General features: G+C 25.4%; 1 protein-coding gene across 2 annotated transcripts in view; it reads right to left on the reverse strand.

Annotated features, from left to right (window-relative positions):
* The window catches only part of LOC129969261 (neurotrimin-like), a 226,947-nt gene extending 218,230 nt beyond the window's left edge, over positions 1-8,717 (reverse strand). For both annotated transcript variants that reach the window (XM_056083734.1, XM_056083733.1), the window contains exon 1: positions 8,029-8,717. In XM_056083734.1, coding sequence (XP_055939709.1) covers positions 8,029-8,098 — 70 coding nt within the window. In that variant the 5' untranslated portion in view covers positions 8,099-8,717. The remainder of the gene's footprint in view (positions 1-8,028) is intronic.
* Between the last annotated feature and the right edge of the window lie 16,580 nt (positions 8,718-25,297).

The raw sequence follows: 25,297 nt of genomic DNA on the forward strand, positions 1-25,297 counted from the left end.
CTCTCAAGTAAAGCAGATCATTTCTTTTTCCCAAGAGAAAAGCAAAAAGATGAAAAAGCTTTTTAATAATTGATACGAAAATTGTAAACAACTGTAATTATTTCAGACCTTAAGAGTAAACGTTTTAATATTTAATTCTGTCACAAAATCTTAATTGGGCAACGCAGTTAATTATTACTGAATAATTCTTTTCTTGATTTTGGATTGATACGAATTTATAGCAGAACAAATCAAAGTGAAATGATTAGCTTATTCTTAAAGCTCTATTTCCCTTCTTAGAAATGAAATTATAAACAAAATATATAAACGAGAAAAAATGAAAATAAATGTTTAAAATATATTTCATACTACAAAAAATAAAGAATTCTTTGACGAAATTAAGTTTTTATTTTATACAAATATAACTCAGTAATTTTATCTTCTTGTTAACTTCTTACTTATATATTGGATTCAGTTTTGCGAAGGTATGATAAACAAAAACTGAAAATTAAACAAACACTAACTAATCTAAAGGTGTAAAAATTTTAGTTTATCAAAAAACATTTTCAGGCCACAAAAAAATAAATTTAAAATAAAGAAAATAATATTTGAAGAAACATGAGAGAATTTTTTTTTTTTATTTCTTTGTCTTTCTACGCAAGTTTTATGAAAAAGCAATAATTAGATTTTGTCTAAAGATGAAAAGGTGGCCAAGGATTCAGAACAAGTGGGGTTTTATAATTACTGGCATGATGAAGCTAGTAATTACGAATCATTCCCGAATTGTGCTGATAAATGTCGTCGATGAACATGGGATTTTACTTTACATATCTTAAAGGTTATCTGAACAAAATGAGCGCATTTGTCTTGAAACATTTATTAAAATATTCTAAAAACTAGATTTTTTTTCATTTTCTTATAATTGAATGATATATTATTAAAGAAAAGGTAAAAATATGCCACTTTTCTGTATATTCTATTCCAGATGACAACAGAAAAGTGCTGTTTTCATTTGGGATTCAAACCCAGAAAAACATTTTAAGAATTATTCACTTTTTCTTAAAAAAGTACCGACTCTCGGAAAAACTGTCAAACGTTTCCTTGTAACATAAATATATAAAATAAATTCCTACTTAATTCAGCGAGTGAATTATAAATTTGTTTTTTAATACTTTTTAATATCAGGTGCGATGGAAAAAAAAGGATGCCTAATTTAAATCCATACGATACATAAGAGTTAATGGCTTTTGCTTTTATATTTCTAGTCAGTTTAAGACTATTTATAAATATATAAATTTGTTTTTGTAAAATTATTAGTCTTTAAGTATTTCAGAGTTTCTTAAACGTTTATGTGAAATATATATGCCTTAGAAATTATACTTTTTAACCGCCTGATCCGAAATATATTTTTTTTGTTGTCAAAATACTTATGTAATGTCGAAGAATTTTTTTTCCTATTATAAGTACATTCTATTATAAGTTTATAAAATAAATACATTTGATTAAATAAATATCCTATGCCTATCTATAAATGCCTACCTATATTTACGTATTTTTAATCACTAAGCAAAACACATTTATCCAAAATATAAATTGGATTTTTAAATTTTGTTTTTTGTCTACTTTTTAAAAAATAACATATATATGACATATTGCATAGTTAAAATTTTGTCTATTATTCGTAATGATATGATTTAAGAGAAAGATAAATATTTTAGTTTTCCACAGCAAAACATTTGGCGAATTCCAATATTGGCAAAATTGCTGAAAAATTTTGCATAACTTGAATACTTGATCTTCAATTTTTAAGAAGTAGAAATTTAAATGCTGTATATTTTGTAATAAGAAGAACAAAAATGAAATTTATTAACTTCTTTTTTTACGAAATTTACTAACCTCTATCTAAACGAATTAACGTCGAAATCCGAAATGTAATGATTTTTTCTTATCAAACTTGAAATATGACTACATTTTACGCAATTAACTGGAAAATTCTACTTCTACTCATTAAATTCTACCTATGAGCTTAAATTAATGGAAGTTGAGAAAATTATTTAATATAAAATTTATAATCAATTATTTTTAACCAAATGTTTTTTTTTCACGTTCCTGACGGATTTAATCGTTAGTTCATCTCTAATTTATGTATTTCCATTTAGGTTTTAGAAAAAAAAAAAGGAAACATTTTCACAATCATTTATTTCTCATATGCCAATAAAATAAATTAGTAACCGAAAAAAGGAGAAAAAAGAGAATTTGAATATTACTGAGAACACCAAACTTAATAATCTTTCATTTCTTTGTCGGAAATATAATATCAGGTAGCTTAGTCATTTTTTCGTTGAAAAATAAATGAACTTTTATTTATTTTATTGTACCTCCTAAAGATAAAACTTTTGTGCTAAAAATTCAAATATTATCAGTTAATTCATCGAATGAAACACTAACAGACAATCGAAGTTTTTAATCAAATTATTTGGCTTCAGAACTTGCATAAGACTTGAAGAGAAAGAGCAGGAAATTTAATTAAAAACTTATTATTTCTTGAACAGTTTTAATAATCTGTCATACTTTGTTTCCTTAAAAATTCCACTGAACACATCGATCCTTCGAATACACGCTGCAAAATGATAAAATTACATTACTTTTAACCTGTTTTATTTCTTAAGGTATGTCGCAACAGATATTGAAAAATTAATTTGTTTTTATATTTAACTCTACAAACGACAAGCTGAAAAATTTCGTCTTTCATGATTTATATAAAAGTGGTTAACACATATTTATTCATATGTTTCCTTAAAGAAATACTTTAATGAAACATCATTTTCGGGGAAAACTCAGAATTAAATCAATTTTGGACTAATCTTGCACCTATGATCCATGATTAAAGGACGAGGAAAACATGTAATGAAAAAGTGACTTCTCCGACCAACCCATTGGCAATCGAATAAAGTAAATGATCGGAACTTCACGACAGCATAGGCAGGAACAATGGTTTATTCATAACCGCCATTACCGGTGTAGGTACAACCTGTCCTGAGGAGGTGTGTTCCATCATCGGAAAGGGACAGAAGATCAGACACCATTTTTGTACCCAAGTACGCGTGGAAGCATATAAGCAGAATTTCACGTGACACTGTGCCAACAGATAGTTGTTCTATCCCGGTAAGTTTAAAGTTCTAAATATACATGCCAACTAGAGATTACTTCCATGAGATTAAGATTTGGACTGACGGATTTTCAGATGATTTTCGAGTGACAGATATTTGGCAATTAATATTGAAGTTTTTTAACAAGCTATGATTAGAACATCTGCGAAATCTAAGAAATTGTAAAATGTTTATTTTCGCTTTACCTTTCTTAATGCATAATAATAATAATCCAAATGACAAATTTGTTTGTTAAAGATATAGAAACAATAAACATGAAGTCGGAGAAGGTTTTTAAAAGTATTTTGTTTGCGAAATTATTAAGGCGATGACATACACAATTAGTTTTGATTTATTTGCTGTATGCAATAAAACTAAAATAAATTAGGGTTTACTACACAATTTAAAAGTTATAATTTAAAGTTATTGCTTTTTCATACGTCTCTTCATCTAATTAAAACAATTTTTGATTTAATTTATTCATTTTACTGAAACGTTATCTGTATAATTTGCGAATATAAGCTTCATTATTATTTCGAATTCTTAAATTTATAATGATCTCATGCAAACTGGAATAATAACTTGAAAATATTTCTAAAAGTCTTAATTGATTCGGAAAAAAATGTGCATAATTAAAAACTTTGCGTTCGTAATACAAAATGCTTTGAAATTTTGCAGTTCTCTTCTGAGTTTTTTTTATCAATTAATCTTTAACGTCAATAACGAAGATCAGCATTTAATAAAATTAGCAAATTTACAGGCATTGAAAAATTGCTGAAAGAATGTGGATCCAAATTTAAATATATATATATATATATATATACTTGTAAAAATAAATAACCCCTATATATTATACTCGTGAAATCAATTCATTCAGGAATAGAATAAATACTTGGAAAAGTTTGTAGATTTGATTTGAATACTTAATTTATTTTAAACTATAAACAAGAAACTACATTTCTACATTTGTAAGGAAAGAAATATACAAAATTTAAAAGTTCTTATTAAAAACTTATCCTCGAAATTAATACAAAAATATTGTAATGATAGTGAGACGTTTCAGTAGCTTAAAAGTTAAATGTAAAAATTTCGGCATTTAATTTTGAAAAATATAGGACCATTTATTGAGCAGTTTTTCTAAAATTGCGTATTTAAAATAATTCTTAAAAAATACATAACATATATTATTGCTTGATTGAAATACACGCAGAAAGTCAGTATAAAACTCTAATTCTGCATTATATTTGCTAGATTAAATTATGATAATGAGATATTGCTCTTTCTAATGTGCGCTGGTATATAGGATTATTTATTTAATACATTTCATTCTTAGAATTATAAAAGAAATCATTAATAAAAAGAATTATACCTTGTCTTAATTCTAATTTTAGACCAATGAAATGAGGTATCTAGGATTCTATTTTATATTTCGAATTTTAGATGCCATTTTTGATTTTTTGCTCCAAAAATAAAGTAAAGTTTATAATAATTATTGCATTGGAATTTCTCATTGTAAATTTAACCATATGTTTCTTCCGAAAATGTTCAGTAATTAATATTTTCTTAACAACCAATCCGCCGATATATTCAAATCATTATAATAATAGTTTTTATTATTTTTTCATCTATCACAGTATCATTTTTCATCAATTACAGTAATACGAATTTCTTGAAAACAATTTTCTTGACGAAGCCTAGGAATAGAGAAATAAATTATTCTACCCAAATATCAGCAGAATATGATCTTTTCTTATATAACTTATGCTATATGTAATATACGAATGAATATCGTAAAATAAGTTTCCAAATTGTACAAATGGACTAGTTTGCTGAATTCGAAGTAGTTTTATTTGATTATGAAATTATATATATAAAGGTGATGTTTCTTTTACAGACAAATTATATTTCTAATATATGTTTTATTAAGAATTATTGCAAATATTTTGAAAATTTTGCAATTTTAAATCCATATGAAATCACCTTGAAAAGAATAAAAGCATGTTTTAATCTTTTTCAATAGTTAAAATTCAGTTTTTCTAAATCGACTTTTTTGAATTTCATACAGCTTATTCAAGTATGTGAACTTTTTGAAATGGCATTTGTAGATTCACTAAAATATTGTGTATCCAATTTTAAAATTAATCTATTATTTCTATTATTATGTTCATGAAATTCTGTATGTTTATCACTATATCATCTTATATTATGTACATAAAAATATAAACTATTGAATGCTTATTGCATACACAACTTTTTCATCCAATTTGTTTTTTTTTAATACAAATAAATTGAAAGCTCTATCGTAAACCAGCAAAATAATTTAGTATTTTAGAGCACGGTGATATTGGAAAAAAATATGAAGAAAAAAAAGCATAAGAACTTTTCATATGTGTATGTATTTCATCTGTTACCATTACTAAAAATCTAGCTAAACGTTACGAAAATAATTTTAAATTTTAAAGTTATGACCTTGAGATTTTGATAAAGCGAGTAGGAGATAACGAAATAAGCCATAAAATAAAAATTGATATTTCAACCAATTTTACGGTATTGGTTTTTTTAAAGCCTTGAAATTTGTTTCAGAATAATGTACTAAAAATAAAAATATCCATTAAACATATCATGTTACTTAAAATATCCATGAAAAAAATTACGCACAGATGAAATATGATATTATGAAAAATTAAAAGGAGGCTGGATTATTATACCTAAAAAAAATGATAGCATTACCGCTGGCAAAAATGTTGTCGAAAAATTTGAATTTTGAATCGTTTTTTAGTTTAGTTTAAAATACGTTAAACATTATTTAAAAATATTTCTGATCATTTCTGACATCAAGTTCAATCCTATTTTAATACGGACAAATATTTCAACATTATGGTTCTAATCGCATGAAATAACTTAATTAAATTTGAGATCATAATCTATAATTAATATTTTAATTGAAAAAAATATTTTAAAAGGGTATTTTTATAAAAAAAATTATTCTTATCAAACAAATAATAGAACAAAACAATTTAGCAGAATTAAATATTTTCATTTTACAACTCATATGTTTTAACCGAATATTCTAAAATTCCTTTATTTATTTAAACTTCGGAAAAACGTAAGCAAAACGATGAGTATTCTGAAAAAATAGGGTGTCTTTATGATCGAGTTTTGAATTGCAATTTCAATAATGGATATTTATTTTATTTCTTTATTATCTTATTATTTATTATTTTATTATATCATATAAAGTTATGAAATTTATTAAAATTTATACAAATCAGTTGTGTTTCGAAAACTTCAAATTCAGCGTCTTTATAAAATACGATAGGACATTATATTGATTTTTTTCTATATATTCAAGATTATTTAATATTCTATAATATATGTTCAAAATTATTTAATGATTTTATATTATAATTAAGGTATACGTTATCTGTACCTTATTTATATGTAAAAAAAAGAATTCAAATGTTTTTTAATAAATATTGAATTCAGATTGTAATGAAACGTCTTTAAATTAAATTAAAACTGTATTCAAATGTATATTTCAGTAAAAAAATATTCTATTAAAAAAATAGCATTTTTATTAAAGTTAATAGAAAACTTAAATTTTCCATATTTCGAATGGAAGAATTTCGAATTTGCATTAAATTTAGCAGCAGTTCTTAGTAAAATTCTTGCTTTAAATTCCAGCTGAATTAATACGTAAGAGAAGTTTTCAAATATTATTTGATAACTATTGAAATCAAATGATCCCGAAGAATCTTTAAATGTTATATTTGCAAATTGTTTTCAAGTATCTACATATCTAAATATTAATTATAAAATATTCTATTATTTAATATATTTTAATATTCGTTATTGCAATTAATAAAAAATTTAAATTATTATCATCGCGAAAAGAAAAATTTCAAATCTGCAGTAATATTTTATAGATGTTTCATTTAACTGGAAATCTCATCTCATATTAAATTTAATCTTACATGTAAAAATTTTCCTAACTTATTGACTTTATTTAGTAAATTGCACTTCACATCGTGTAAATGAGTATACGAAATGGAATTTTTTTTAAACGACTTGGCCTACACAGAGGTTGAGAAGTATTGTGGGAAAAGAATGTAATTTAAAATAATAATATTAAATGCAATACACGATCACTATGATTCACAAACAGCAAATTATTATTCAGGTTCAGTTTGAAACCTTTTAATCTCATTTTAAAGGTTGGTAGTTTAATGATAAATGTAAAAAATATGTTGATTTTTGTTAACTATTTCTTTTGAGCAAAATTAAAAGTATTTTATAAGTGAAATGGAATACTTCGTTGCCGTTACTCATACTCATCAGCAATGAATTAAAAAAATATTTAGCATAAAAAATGTGACATAAAATCATAATATATATATATATATATATATATATACATTTATTAAATATACATATTAAAATATATAATGTATATTCATATTTTTTTGGATATTTTTAACTTTATATATATATATATATACAGAAATATTCAATACCTGACGGCTACAGATTTAGTCACAGTAATATATTTCATCTTAAATAAGTTTCTATGTTTGAAAAAAGAATAAAAATACTAATTGATAATTTATTTTAATCAAAACTTTTATCAGAATCTTTAGTTATCTAGAAATGTCTTTATGAACAGTCTTTAAAAATTAATGTAGTTCTAATAATTTTTCATTTATTCATGGGAAATAAAAAAAAACACCAATTATTTCGGAGTTAGTAATTTTTATAATTTATTAAATTTCAGTATTTAATTTTTATTAAAAAATTATCGGTGCACCAATTTTTAGCTTTGTAATGAAATTGGTTATTTTTTTATAAAATGATATAATTACATAAAATTAAAGAGCAATTAAAAATGTGTATTTTGACTTACCATTTCTGACAAATCCAAAAAAGAGTATGAGAAAAAGTCCTTGTTGATAAATTCGTATTTCCAGTGCCATTTTCGAGTTGCTTCTACGATAAATTCTAAATCATATCAAGTTGCCTCAAAAATTTCCATTCACAATAGTTTGTCCAATCCTCGAAACGAATAAAGTCTTACCTTTGAGCATTAGACACGGAAGTAATATCAGTCAATTTTTTATTTTTATTTCCGATAATCTACACCTGTTAACTATGTATGTCTATTACCGAAAAGCTTCACTGTACGGTTAATAAATATTTTAATTTTTCATCCGTTAAATAGTTTACAACTAACTTTTATTTGTCTATCTACTCAAATGACAACAATCAAACCAACCACCTGGTTTATTCTAATCAGACAATATTAGTCTATCATATGATGAACCATCAATGCAAAACAAATGTGTGTTGCAAACCATGGCCCGAATCAAGTTTCAAGGCCAGTGTCCTTCACCCCTTGGCCCCAGGTGGCGGGTACTACTCGGGGGCATCGCAGGATGTGGCTGTTCTATGAATGTCGCTAGTTCTTAGGGGAGAAGTGAGAAGCACTACCGGTCGGTTCGATGACGTCTGAACGGGTGAAAGGGGATGCTGCGAGTGCACGTGCTTATATGTTCGCCACTGGGATCTGGGAGACTGCGCGCTGGGTGGCGTTTTCCTCTCTTTTGGATCTCCCTCTTTTCTCCCTGCGTTCTTTGGAGCTACTGTTCAGGGAGAAAAAGGGAGTTTTCTTGTTTTGAGATTCCTTTTTCTCTCTCTCTTTCTCTCGTTCATCTTGGCACTCCTGCGAAAGAGTGGGGGATGTTGTTTCTCACCTTTCCTTTTTTTTCTTTCATTTCTTCTTTTCTTTTCTTCCACCCTTCTTTTCTGTTTGGATGCTATCAGGGATAGGTGAGAGAGGGTTCAAGAGAATGTGATACGACCGACAGAAGAATGGGTTCTGATAAAAGTGTAGAAATTGGGATAATTTTTCCGTTCGGATGAGGGGGGATTTTGAGGATTTGTATTGACAGATGCAACGGCCCAATTAACGGTATGCAGGTAGAAAGTACCAAAAAATTTCACAGATAAAGGTGGAATGATCCTTATCAAATTAAGTGTTTTCTCTAACACTTCACATAAGCGAATAATTTGGAACTTTTCTTTCCATCTGCTCTTAGAGATAAAGTTACAACATACTGTAAAATGTTGTTAATGGTTGTTACGACTGACCAAACATGCATCCAGAAAAATCGAAGAAATAAAGCAATAGATTCATTGTCACACTTATTAAATTAATTCTGTATTTTTGAACAAAACATAAGTTGACGGTTGTAAAAGCTTCGTTGTGCCTTCAAGAGTTGGGATGGCTATATGTCTTGTAAAACTATTCCATGCACAATTTATAAAATATTCTTTATTGCGGTAATCTATTCATTGCTTTAAATCTTTTTTTTTAAATAATGTGAAATTGTCAGTTAGCATATTTTATTCTTTTTATTACAGTTTTCAAATCAAATCAAATTTTTATTGAACTTTATTTTCTTAAAAAATGCGCATGCAATCTTGGCTTTTTAAACAACCTATTAATTCTGAATTTTTTTCCTTTTAAAAATTTGATTTCGTGCTAAATTTTTCAAACATAAACGTTCTTCACAACATTGTTTTTCTTCTTTATTATTATAAAGCATACATTCTTCTTAACTCGGCAATCCATATTATTGCCATGAGATTCTTACTATCCTTTGTCTAGTAGATTACGATCATTTAATACACAGAAAAATTCGTTTGCCTAGAAATTGCTATATTTTCATCATCTCTAATCTAAAAGAAAAAAAGAAATATTTTAGAAAAACATAGTTTTTATCTCTTAATAATTACTTAGTTAAACATGAAAATTATATGGTTTATTTCTAAATAAAAATCTTCTAAATTAAAGTTGAAACTGAGAATATTTCATTACAGATATAGCAACCGGTCTTTTCATGCCATAACATAAAACAATTATGCTAATTTAAAAAAAATGTTATAAGTGGAAAAACTATCCAAATGAAAACGCATCTAAGAAATGCTAGTCCCAATAAAAAATATATTGACTAATATAAATACATTGAAAAATATATAAATCTACTCCCTTCTTTTCTGAAAGATTTCAGCATGACATAACTCTAACGTTGATTAAAAATATGACTTTTGCACTCAACCTATTTTACCTACTTTAAATTAAACTTGAACTCCAAGTAGAGAATTCGGATATATATCCTTATTTTTGAGGAAACTTTCTATCAGTTCAAAATCAAGAAATCACCATTAGAATAGAATATTTTGAGAAATGCAAGCAGAGCAACTTTTGAGTTAAATTCTTTAAACTATACACAACCACGCTGGTAAATCGGATTTTTTAAAAATATTAATAGTCAAAGGTTGAAGCTAATTTTTTGCATTAAAACAGAAAATCATTGATAATATCTCAATTCTATGTCAAGAGTATGATTTAAAAATTTTCTAATTCAAGAGATTTCGGATAAAAGAGAATTTCAAAATTTCCTAGTTCAAGAGAGAATTTCAAAATGTTTATTTTAATTTTTTTTTCTGAAAACATAAAAGAGTAACTTGATTATATTCTCATTTCAACAGAATTAACGTTTTACTCAAATTTATTAATATATGCATACAACATGATTTTTTTTGTGTGTGTTAAAGAAAGGAATCAGATAAAAAAAAAATATTTAGGAGACTATGTATCATTAAGTATTTGCATGTATGAATAATCTTTGAGGGACATGATTCATGAATTAAATAACAGTTCAGCTTCTTAAAAACAGTTCTATCCAGGATGGAGTTAGTGATATTAGTAATAATAATACAAGTAAACACACACAAAAAAAAAGGAATCCGTTTGCTCATAGGCATACAGTATTTTATTTTCTTACTACGGAGAGCTATTTAATAAATTATAAATAAAATCATAAATTTATTTCTATCAATTTTGGTAATTAACATCCAAAGGTCAAAATTTTCTAAGCAGTTAAAAGAAATACTCGATACTGAAGTTTGAATTATAAGTCCCAAACCACAAAATAGACGAATATTAGACTGAAGAATTAGTTGAAACGATGCTAACATAATCCTGTATTAAATAGAATTAATATCTTATTTCATGTAGAAATGAAAAATCGATTCTGTTTGGTTCCAGAAATGCTCATTGTAATCATTGGACTCGGGTGAAATCCAACGAATTGAATCATTCATCAAAAGAAGATTACAGTGACTACTCAGAGGCCTTCTGTCGTAGATATCCATTGCATATTCATAGAAATTTGGCCACTGATTACGACAAATATCCACTAGAAGGAATCGCAGCTTTTAATGTTTAAGCATGCAATTAAGCAACTGAGATTTAGCATTCGTTAATGCTTGAGAAAGCTCTACCAAAAGCTTAACAAATATTTATATTAAAATCTCATGCTGCAACTGATCATCAATATATTTTCTTTTTAATCTCACTTTAAAATGCCTTTATTTTTCAATACTGAAATTTTTTTTTTGAGAAACAGCTTGCATGATTTTTTAAAATTATTTTTTTAAAATAATTCTAATATTTTTTAAAAAAAAACATTTTCTCAGTTAGCACATGCAAATAATTTATTTAATTAATATGATCAAATTGCAATTAACTCCGAAGAATCCATTCAGGAATATAATTATTTTGACATAATATTTATAAAAAGTGTCAACACAATATTTTGTGAAAGTTATCATACTAGTAATTTGCAATGCATGACAAACTGTACACGCTTAGGTAACATTTCCAATAAAAAAAAAACCCAAATCAACGTAAATTTCTGGTTGTATAACTATATGGACTATGTTAACAACATGTTTCTTACGATTATGTTAACAATACATTAATATCATTTCAATTGATTCTAAAAATTCGATTCAATAATTTTTTGAAAGTTTCAGCAATCTCTGTCTCTAAATCACTATAATTAATTCAAGAAACGGAATAATGCAAAAGCTTTCAGAACTTTATCTATTTTTGCAACAAAAGATAACATTAGAAACTTTAGTAATATTTTAAGAATATTTTCAAATGATAAATTTTCTAAACATATAAAGAAAAATATATTGATTAATCTATTTTTGAAAGTTTGTATTATATTTTTAAAGCATGATGGAGCGAATAACAATTTGTATTGCCCTAATTTTCTTTTAAAATATTCTCAAAAAATCATTCATTTCTTTTTGTTGCGGAAGTGAAAACCATGATATATCTAAGAGTTTTTGAAAAAAAAGTTTTCTAATATATGCATTACATTTTGCAGTAACTGAACAGTTAGAAACCTTTCTTGGGTTCATCTGTTAGGAGCATGGAAAATAAAGAAGTGATCTAAGTTGCCGAAGTGATATGAAAATTGCTCGTGTCTGCTTTATTGCATTTGTGCTTACCCGAAGAGCTGTACCATTGGCATCAAACGGTAATAACCAAATGCACATTCAGAAAACAATTGTAAATACATATTTCTAACGAATTAATTTAACCATTGTAATAAATTGCTGTAAATTTTACAGCCCCAATGTTAGTTTTTATATACAAATGCGGCTGAAATTTTTCTCATAAGAAGGGTTTTACATTCCCCTACCACTATGTCTTTCCATAATTAAGGAAAAGTTGTGTTCCAGCATTGGTGCTATAAAAACAGATTTTTTAATTTTTTTTTTTTTTTTTTGAAATCAAGGGTTATTGAATTTTATACATGTATAATTTGGAGGTAGATACTTTAAAAATTCTCTTTAAACTTACTTAAACACTTTTTATTTAAAATTTATGATGATAAATTGAATTAATCTAATTATCTGATTAAATTTTTTATGAGAATCAGAATTTTCGAATGGGAACTCAGGGAAAATATTAATTTTTCTTAGAATTTTGACAATATTTTAGAAACAATTTTTGAGGTATTTTCAACAATAGATTTCATTGTTGTAATGAAATTTGATTTCATTTCATTATTCAATCAAATACGTAATTACGTGGCTTTCCTCCAGTGTTGAAACCTGAAACAGAAAGACACTGGTAATTGACTGATAAGTTTATAACAGGAATTGGAAAGAAAAGTTACATAGGAGATTATATGAAATTTAAATAGAATACCCAGGCACTTAAGTTCTTAATGTCTCTATAATATTATGAAATCGGACTCCATTAGGAAGTTTCTTATACTCGACAAAAAAATTTGAAAGTTCTTTATTTTCGATTATAAAAAAACACAGTTTTAATTTCTGGCACAATTTGATTTAACTAGATTTTTGAAGGAATCATAAACTTCATATTATGTAAAGTTCATATATTCAGTATTACAGGCAGCAATTGTTTGTAATAAAATGAATTAAATCATGTTTAATGATTCCTTGAAAGTTTGATTGTTTTACGAAAGAGATAGGGAAAATGTATAATAGCTACACAAACTGAAAATTCTATGTCCATAAATGTCTTATAAAATTTAGTGAATGAAAAGATAGACATATTGATTGGCTCCTGACATCGGTAGTCAAATTTTCAAAACAGATCCTTGCGGCTATTTCAAAAAAGATACGAAACTTGCTGTATTTCAGGATGACATAAATTTTGACTGGACAGAGTCCTTTCAAAAGTAAACTTCATCGATTGAGTCTAACCCCTTCAAACCTGCAGTTACATGTGGTGAGTAGAATTTTAAGCACACGAGCCTTCTGCTTTCAAAACATGACATATTTTTCATTTGCAGAAATCGTGAAATGATATATTATGACGCTCAAAGAAAATCGATTTATTTCATTGAAAAATATGAAATTAAATATAATAAAGGAGAGTATAACAATAATAGTTAGTTTCTTTGTAATACCAGTACCAGTCGTATATAGATGTATCCGAAATAGATTAAAGGAAGAATTTAGTACTGGTATTATTTCGAAACAAATTGAAAATTATTGTGTTTCATGAAAATATATTTATTTTGAAATAAAATTGTGACAATATTTCTCTTTTAGATTTCATCTACAGAAAAATGATTTTGTGGTGTGATTTATAAATTTGTTGCATCCTAAAATCAAAGAAAATTCTTTGTACTATTGATTTTTTTTTTATGTTCATTGATACTCTGCAACGCAAAAGTTTAAGCATTCATGTTCACAGTGATTTCAGCGTACAAAATTACAATTATGCAAGTTAAATTACAATTTTTAAACAATATAGAAAAATACATTAAAATCAAAAACAAAAATAAACATTGCCTTAATAGTTTGTATAAAAATTAAATTAAATTAAATTTAAACAGTACTTAAAAACCTAATTCCCCCAAATTTCATAGTTTATTTAATCACTCCATATTTACGAGTTTATATATAAAAAAATTAAATCTTGAATGTTTTCGGTCTCAAATTTATGTTATACATCCTCAATAGATCTCTTGAATTCATTTGCAAAAGGATATTGTCTACCATTACTGTAAACTTTGTGGTACATGAATGTCCAAAGATTTTCTCTTGAGTAGATATCTGGGCTACAAGTTAGTCAACTGTGAACTTTTATATTCTAAAAATCATACCACACATTCGTAATTGATTACAGTGTGAGTGGAAACACTGCCTAGCTGAAATTTCCGCTGAAGATTGCCTAGGAGCTAAGAAAATTGGCTCAGGTTATTATCCAATGTGTTAATATAATGTTATTATGCTTAGCGACAACTGGTAAAGTGTAGACATACTTGTTCATTGCAGCAAAAGGCTGTCCAAATTCTCATAAAATCCCCACCGTGTTTACAAATTAAAAAAAGAAGAAAAAGAAAATGAATCTCTCAACCCAACTTATGACGTCACGATGCCCAATAATCTCAATCATCCTTTTTTTTCATCCCTAAATATCTGTGATTGTCATTTTGTTTCATATGTTGTACGATTTTATACCCACGAGATTCTTCAGGATTTATAATTTGTCTTCAGAATTTTTTTTTTATTATATTTATTTTGCGATTTCATTTCCCAAAATTCATTTACAAATCAAATATTTGAAACTGAGAGTTCTGATTTATCTTTTAGTTTCACAAACAATCATTTGCTTGATGCTCGCTAGTCTTTAGAACTGATGTTAATTTCATTTATTTGTTACAAGAGTGCCTCTCGAGCATTCGTTTTGCATTACATATGCATTAAATAGATAAACTTAATAAATAATAGGTGAAATTATCGAAATAAACTTTCTTCAGCTTTCAACTGTCAAATTTTCGTAACCTTATCCGTATGAATTTCTTTCACCTGTGGTATATCGATTATGACACTCAAAATCTGCAATGCCATCTTTTTTTAAAACTTGTGTAAATTCAGTAAAATTCGTAACTGTATCTAAACTTTTGTAACAAGAAAATTTCCGTTTTCGTTTAAAAAAAATAATATCATGGAAAATGAAACAATTGTTTTTTGATTATAAAAATTAAAAAGAGTTTTTAAATATGCTTCAAGGCTTTAGTGGTTCTAATATGACAATTCGAATTGTAAAGCCTAATGACTTCTTTGAACTTTAACATCATTTTGTATTAGATAAAATCATAATGCAAAGACAGAAAAGTTGATGAATCACTTTGAAAAAAAGAAAATATTTCTTTAGAAGAACTTCCTATTTATTACTTGTGATATTTTCAATGATAACAGTTTCATAGTGGTTAAACAACATCAAAATCTTTCATAAGAAGAAATAGTGAATGGCATAACTTGATATAACTGATTTAAGGATATATGATTGGTAATTGAATTTGTGGAAGAAATATAATATTTCAATAATAAGTAAATACTGTTGTTTATTAAACTTTTTATAAGATTGTATTATTATTCTTACTCATAACATTTTAAAGATAAATTTACAAAATTAAATTACTTCCTAAGCAGGAAAGGCTATAATTTTGGTCAGATCTTAAAGCAAAACAGTCTGTTTTATTCTCTAATGCGATAGCCTTACTTAATATGGACAACAGTATGCATTCAGTTCAATGTAGAATTAAAACTGATTTGAAGAAGGTTTTTTTTTTTTTTTTTTTTTTTTTTTTTTTTTTTAACTAAACAAATATAATGTTAAGTTTCTAACTTGCATTACCCTTAATTGAATTTCAGATTAAAAAATTAAGTAAGAATCTTTTTTATTGTTCTAAGCTCTTCGATTCAATTTTCAATTTAATTTAAAATATGGCTAAAAATTAAGAATAATGGGTAAACTGATTTTTAAAAATATATCTTAAAATATAATGAGGAATTTACAGAGTGTGTATAATCAAGTGCGTATCTTATATTAATGCCTTGAAGCAAACACTAGTTTCTATCTCTTCGCTAGTAAAGGTATAGCAGCTCATCTTAAGAAGTTCTTTAAGTTTTCACCCATCCCTAATATAAATTATTTTTCATTAAATGGGACAATAATTCTACTTTTTTAAAAAATCATGACATAATTATGAGTGATAATTGAAGTCTTGAATTCTTGCATAAAACAAGGCATTAAAAAATAAAATATGATTATTTTATATATGGTTGCATAATAATTAACCAAATTAATTGTATTCTTTTTCAAGAAATTAGTTTATATTCATTGTCTTTATTCTCATTAACTCACTTTATCATCTGTGTGTTACTTTGCACTCGCCAGATCTTTATTCATACGATTACAGAAGAGCAAAAAACATGAAGTTCCACGTTTTTATTTCGAAAGTAATAAATATTATATCGTCAGAAGGTGTTGAAATTAATTTTAAAATTATTTTTAGGGGTTTTAGGAATAAGCAAATTAATTACTATGTTTTACAGTAAAATCATTATCACTTAATAGCACACAATTTGTACTCATCTGCATACAAAAATGAAAGGGATGTATTTCTTCTGTATGAATTAAAAAAAATAATTTAAAGTTCTGAATATTTTTATGTCTTTGTCAATAGTAATAAATGCTTATATAAAACTGTATTTCAAAATTGGATATAGTTTTGTAAAATTTTGTGTGACAAGCAAAATGTTTAATTTTCAATAAATAGTGCATACCTATTTTTTTTACACTGTAAAATTTTATTTTAAAATATATAAAAATTTGAACACTATAGATAGCTATAATTTTTTAAAACTATTATTCTTATTTTTTTTTTTAAAAAAATACAATAACTTGAATTTCCATATTGAAGAAAAATCCACTTTTGAAAGTTAATGCAGTCTTCAAATTTCATGAAATATTATAAATAATGTAGTCTTGAATTTTTTTTTTTTTCTTTTTCAAACTGAAAATGGTTTGTGAAGAAAATATGAAATATATAAGAATATATAAGAAAATATGATCATCATCATTCAAAGATAAATTTTTCAGATTATATACAGATATTAAAGAGAATATATTCTTGAATAGAAAATACAATAATGAAAAATATACAAAAGTGCATTTGTTGGAATTTTATTCAAAATATTTTGAGTTAGTAAAATAAATTTATAAAGTTACTTTGAGTATTTTATTCAAAACCTAAATGTATATAAGTATAAAAATACATCTCAAATGTTGTTTGATCGAAGATTCTATTTTAATGAAACAATTTATTTCTCACATGAGTGATATTTTTGAACTCATATAAAATATTCAATAATTAAAAGGAAATACTACACAATGAAAATTTCTAAAAGTAGGAGCAAAAGTTATTATTTCATCACATTATTTCACGAAAAAAATGGAAAACGGTTATTTCTATGTACATAAAAATTATGCCATTTAAAAAAAACAACAAATAAAAGCTTTTTGGCATGCATTGTCTCTAAAATTAAAAAAAAAATGTGATGGATTTAAAAAGACTTAAGGAAACTTGTACAATTTTTTTAAAAAACACGCACATCTTTTACCATCTGAATAATTTTAAAATACAATTTAATAATTAAAACATTTTTTTTTAGAAGATCTTTTGAAATCTTTCATAAATCGTTGTTAAAATGTGGTAATTTTTTTCAGCACTGGGATTTCCTGTGCCAAATGATCCAGATTCGAATCCCGAATAAAACTTGATGTAATGTGGGGCTGTAAGTTTCAGATGATTCATTATAAAGATGCATGCAATCCTTCTTCTGACAGCACGTACTGATATCCATCTAAACCTCAGAGCTAATTTCTTATAAGTTTCTTATATTTCTTAAGCAGTGTTTAGACCCTCAATTAATCTAATGAGTCATAAATTATATGTTGAGCATATGAGTATTCACAGTGAAACATTCGGTTTTAATTTAAGCAGAATTACGTCAATACACAAAGTGTTATCTTTGCCAGTAATTAAATTATTTAATTCATTTATTATTATTTAATTCATTTATTATTATTTAATTCATTTATTATTTTAATTCATTTATTATTATTTAATTCATTTATTATTTTAATTCATTTATTATTATTTAATTCATTTATTATTTTAATTCATTTATTATTATTTAATTCATTTATTATTATTTAATGCATTTATTATTATTTAATTCATTTATTATTATTTAATTCATTTATTATTTTAATTCATTTATTATTATTTAATTCATTTATTATTATTTAATTCATTTATTATTTTAATTCATTTATTATTATTTAATTCATTTATTATTTTAATTCATTTATTATTATTTAATTCATTTATTATTTTAATTCATTTATTATTATTTAATTCATTTATTATTTTAATTCATTTATTATTATTTAATTCATTTATTATTATTTAATTCATTTATTATTTTAATTCATTTATTATTATTTAATTCATTTATTATTTTAATTCATTTATTATTATTTAATTCATTTATTATTTTAATTCATTTTATCTACTTGTGAAAACTGGGGACATATTCTGGGTTTAAATTTAAGAATCTTTTTCATAGAAACAATATTACAAGCAATCAAAAGACTAGGTTATTAAAATACTGTCTCATTAATTCATTTCTAACTGTATCTAATGCAAATGATTTTTAAATGTTTAAAAGTTGATGATAAATATATTACTCGTATACAGCAAACTCTCTTCGAAATTGTTTCCTTTTTTTTGTAAATTTGAAGTGTTGAAAATATATACTGATAAATTTAATAAACAACATGCAATAAAGTCAAGAAACTGGATTAGAATTATTAAGAATCAATTTTATATCACTACAACAGCATTTTAGATTCATATAATTTCAATGAAAAAAATCACAAGTATAGAAAAGGTAGGAAAATTTTACTCGTGATCAAATGAAGTGCTTCAGGCATTTAAAACATTTCCTTTTAAAAATTTCAGAACATTTAATAATAATTAAAATATTTGTCATTGTTGCTGCTCTAATATATAGTGTAGTATGTATTGTATCAACAGCTTAATTGCTTTAAAGGAGAAATAAATCATGTATATTGAAAGCATAGTTTCATTAGCATCGAGTCATCTTTTGCATATTTGGAGATTTTGGAACAATTTCCTAATGTCGGAAATCTTTTACATTTTAAAATCAATTAAGATAGCTTCAAAGATCACATGGCTTGTTTAATATTCTGATTTTATTAAAGGACATATTAAAGGTAAAATACGTTTTCCGTGATAGTTCAGTTAAATTAAATTATGTTGTTTTTTACTGGTATAGAAATGCAGATGATGAAATTTAAAATAAATATAGAGTAGACAGAATAATAAATACCTATTTTTCATAGATATTTAATGAAACAACCGATACATTTTATCAGAAAATTTTGAAAATTCTTTGAAATAATCTAATAAAGGAATATTAAAATCTTAATCAAGTATGTATCGCAAAATGTTAATTTATCACACTGTATGGTAACACATTTTGTTTATATTAAATAAGACGGAAATTTTATCTAAATTTGCATACTTGTTACTTTTAGTTTTATATTCAAGGAATTTATGTATGGAGAAATAACTTTATTAAAGCATAGATTCTATGGAAGAATCAAATGAGCGTGCTCTATTTTTTCAGAAGTAAAAATATTATTCATATTCTCTTAAATGAATTATGGTAACATTAATACATGTTTGCCTTTATTAGCATTAAAAGTAATTATCAAATTCGGATGCAAAATGTATCGAGAATGTGTTATCTACAAAATAATAAATATGGAGACTCATTCCATAGAGGGTCTTTCTTTCTTCATTCCATTCCTCAAGTTTCGAAAGAGGTATGAAATTTAAAATGCTAAGATTTAGAATTATTCTATTTGTGAAACATAGTTTAATCAATTTTTTCAAAAATATGAGATATATTTAAATTGGGTTCCGTAGCTTCAAATAGCCGTCAGATGTCATCGATGATTTCTGAATTAAATTCTTCTGTATAAACTTCCGTAACACGTCACACTAATTGAAAAACATTAAATCCTAGACAGATTTGATATGCTCCAGAGTTAAGGACATGTATTTCTTAGAATGTAGTCTCAAACTTATGAACCCTCTCAGTCTCAAAAGATAGAATATATCACAAGACATTGTATCTTCAACGAGATAATAAATTGAACACTGAAACTTAAGCGTTTATTGCGATGCTTTGCTCAAAAAAAGAAGAATGTCGTCTTTTAATTTAAGGGCTGCAGCTAAAAAAGTTTTAAAAGAAAAGTTATCCATTATGACAGGGTTATTATTCCCTTAATTTGAATATTTCTTTCTTTAACAGGAAAGGAGTTCTAGGAAATGCTTATTTCAATTACCCAATATTTCTGTTTGATGACTCATTCACAAATTTTCTTTATGCAATAGACTTTTCTCCTTATGAAAAAAATTAGTAATAAGTAGTTTTATTAAAAGAAATATTCTTGAAGATCTACTGATACAGCTTTTGCGAATAGAGTAAATTAAGAATATGGCACATTAGGAAGTAGAAATTGTTCAAAAAAGAACATATTGAAGGATATATGTTCATTAAATTAGGAAATATTTTTTTAAAGTTCGGATTTAGATTACGTCCTTGCCAAACAATACAAATTAAGAAATTTTCTGAATAAAAATTATCTTAAGTCTTCTTCATTTAATGCTATTGAACAATTAATTAGTTGCTTGCATTGTTTGTAAATATATTTGAAAGTCTTGATTGAAATAAGACATTTTAAAGAACCTAGTATTTCTATTTATGAAGACCAATATGTACAAAATAAAAAAAAATCCAGATTATTTATTCTAAGATTCATAATACTTTTCACATCGAATATATTGCATGAATTATAAGAGCACTCTTTAATCTAACAATTGATTGGACGTAACATTTAACAGCTGTATAGACAGAAAATTAAAGCTGTGAATGATTAATTTTTTGAAAGGTTTGTTTTAATAATTTATGCAGTTGCAATAAAAAAGTTTCTATTCACATGGGAATGTTCTTAGATCTGAAAATACCATTTATGCTTTTATGAACATGGAAAATACGAAACTTTAAATTTGGAGCTATAAGAATAAAAGATTTAAACTTAGTTTTCAGCTTAGAATTGTAGTATATACATTACTGCCTTATATTTTGCATGTTCGTTTTAACAATTTTTTAGTTAGCAGATCGAATTGAACATTAACACACTTTAAAGAAGCTGGTAATACATTTTATATGAAGTTTATCGGGATGCAGCTTGCATGATAAAAATCAGATTTTTTGATGCAGTTGCAACAATTAAAATTGAAATAGTTTTCCTCAAATCGCATAAAACATGCATTGAAAAAGGACTCCGACAGGATGAACTATAATTTTACTAAATTACACAAGTTTATTTACTCTTTCAGTAACGTTTATGTTTCCTTTGAAACATTTTCATGTCCGATTAATAAGAAATACATAAATTAGAACAAAATTTTAACGAAAATCATTGACATTATTAACTTCTAGTGTTCCAAAATTTGTTACAATAAAAGTGTAGCAAAAAGGGTTTAAATTCCATATTAATCATATCTCTAATTTTTAAGGTCACTTATAAAATATGCAGAATTTGTATTTGAATCAGAAGTTTTATGAAGGAGGAGTTCAAAAATTGTTTACTACACGAAATGAAAAAAGCTTTTTATCCTTTTACAAATTACCAATTATTTTAATCAAACATTTTACGTAACCCATTACATCAGATGTTTTTGATTAGTGGATTTCATAGTTGTTTTACGGATGGGCTTCAATATAATAATATATATGCTGCATAAACATCAATTTCGATTTCTTGGAGCTTATTTTCTAAGTCAAGCTACTTGTACAATTATCCAATTTTATATTATAATATTATCTGCAAATGAATTGTCTTGAAAAAAATTGTTCAAATTTCAATCGCAATTAACGTATTCAACATTCAAACATTTTCAAAATTAATTTATTCATTCCATAGAGAATTTTTTTGTTAAGTTTGCGTTAATAGTTTTCAAATAAAAGAAGATTGAAAAAGTCTTGCATTGAATATTAACGATGATTTCTCTTTATGTGACTTAAAAAAATTCTTTTTTTAAAGTATCTTGGCAGATAGATTTCATATTTTTTCTGATAAATTTGAAAGAAAGCGTTTATAGAACATTATATTTTAAGATAAAAGAACCGATAAATTTATGATGATGCTTTTGCATTTTTGTATGCATTTTGAAAATTATTATTCATCATTAAATTTCTAAGTACAATTTAATGCAAAACACAGTGAAAAATAAAAGATAAATCAAACGGCAGAATTCTGAAAGCGTTTCATGCTGTTGTCTTTATTTAAAACTCCACATTGTTGAAATTATCAAAGGAGTATGATTTTGAAATTACGGAATAGAGCTATTTTCCAAAGGAATTCCATAACATTTCCCTATAATAGCTCAAATAATTACATTTCGAGATTTATTGAAAGTTAGAAATTTGAAATTGATATAAATATCTTTATACTATTTTCTCCTAGAACGACAGTCAACAGTTTTAGTAATGATTTATTAAAACTAATTATACTGCCATTATAGTCAAATTTCAATCATTTTCAATCATTATAGTCAGTATCAAATTTCAGTAAACTATTTAATTAATAAATAAAGAGAATTTATTCATTATCACTGGGAGGGAAATTTCTCAGTTTAAGAGAAGGATAAAAAAAAATGTCAAGTAATGATTAACGCCCGCTTTGGCATTCGATAATTTAAATGATAACTTGACTTCTTATCACATTGTTTTTCTTTCATAATAGGGATTAAAATTTTGAAAGGCATAAGATGATTGGAAGGTCTTCAGTTTCTACTGTTCCTCATTTAGTAAGAGAAGAATGGTCTGCAAAGAGAACAAAGACTTAAAAACATGTTAACTTTTTCCTTCCGCTTCTATGAAACTTTTATAGTGTTTCATTAGTGGAGAATTCGCCCAGAGAAAAGGTAAGGAGAAACTTTCATTCATTTTCCTAATTACTTGAAGGGAGAATATTTTAACTTCCTAGGCTGATGATCAAAGTAACCTAAGCTTAAAAGGCATTTAAACTGAAAGATTAAGATCCGGCTATTCTTTTACGTTGATTATGCTCATCTTGGTATGGCGTAAAAAAGTGTACAGTTAATTATGGAATATAAAGTATTAATTCTCTATTAAAATTACATTTTAGAAATTGCTTTACATGGGATAATACAACAGGACGAGCTATTTCTAGAAAAAATGTAACTTATTCCCGAATGAAAACCACCAGAGAGACAATGATTTTTTTTGGATCAGTATTGTAACCAAATAATAAGCAAAAATATTGGAAAAATTAAAATTAAGTTAATTTAGCAGAGAGTTAAAAATGGTCTATTTCAAAATATCACATATATCAAAATGTTTTCAAAATGTAAGTGAATATTTGCTGAAAAATAATTCACTTTTCTTCTCTCTCACTATTATTTAATTGTCTTAGACAAAACTATTTATTAGATATTCTAAAAGTTCAATAAACAACTTCTCATTCAAACCACTTCGAAAATAAAAGATGCATTTTGTAAAATGATATGAATATTATACATTTTAGTTTCTTGTAATATATATTAGTATTCTTATTTTCTTTCTTTTCTAGATATTTATTAACAATTTCTTATCACAAATAGATTGGGATTAAAGCTTTCTTGACTTTTTGAACTTTTTAGTTAAACTGATTTATATATATATATTGTTTTCAAATGTAGTCAATAAATTAAAGTGAATAAAAATTTTTTACAGGTATTAATAGTATAATTTAAATTTACATATTCCTTCTAGAAAATTTCTTATAAATACGAAGGAATGATGTGAATTATTTTTTTTATTTTTTTTTATGAGTAAGGAAAACTGTATGAAAACATTAGAAATCTTTTTTTTTGTATTATTTGCCAGTGCTAGATAATTTGGAAATAAAAAAAGAACTCACATTACTTTTCAAACCTTACATCTTAAGCACTAAAATCCATTAAATTTTCGTTGCATTAAACTTGGGCAATAATTGAGAAGATGAATTTAGATCAAATAATTACATTTTATTTTAATTCATATACAAAAATTGAAATTTCATCCAACTTACATATTTGAGAATAAATAGAATGTTTTTAAATTGATAATTAAAATTTGTTAGAAAGAGAGAGACAAACAAAAGAGTTTGGTTTGTCAGGAAAACATAGTCGCAAATGTGAAATTAAAATGGAAAATACATCCGTTCTTTAAATTGTTATAATCTTCCTTGCTGAAGTAGTATGTGAATTTCGAAAAATTTTCTAGTCATCTTAACATGGTGGAACATTACGTAATTTATCACAAAATGTCCTATCTATTGCTTCAAAGTAAGCTTTAAAAATAATCAAATTGAACTGCAGTAAATAAAAGAGACAAGAGAAAAATATCGATGTTAATAGTTCACCGATTTTAATAAATTAAATCTTTGAGGTAAACTTTCTTTTCATTGCATTTATTATTTGGAGATATATGACAGTGTGTTAATTAATTTAATACTTTTAAATATGTTCTCTGGAATAGTACGCAATGGAAGGGTTATTGCGTTTAAAACTCAAGATCATAGTAAATAAATATAACTCATAATTGGTATTGTATTTATTAAATTTTGTAAACAAATTTGCTTACTAAGTTTGAAGATCCTTTGCACTACCATGTGTAGATTTTGCAATTTATTATTTTAGTTTCCTGACAACGATCAATATAGATCTCACAAAACGCAAGAACTGCACTGTAGTTGCTAAAGAAGTCTCAGATCATGCCATGGATTTCAGGAGAAACATTTCTGTTTCTTCTTAACAACTTCATTTGCAATACGA

Source organism: Argiope bruennichi, chromosome 5, assembly GCF_947563725.1.
Source record: "Argiope bruennichi chromosome 5, qqArgBrue1.1, whole genome shotgun sequence".
NCBI lineage: Eukaryota > Metazoa > Arthropoda > Arachnida > Araneae > Araneidae > Argiope > Argiope bruennichi.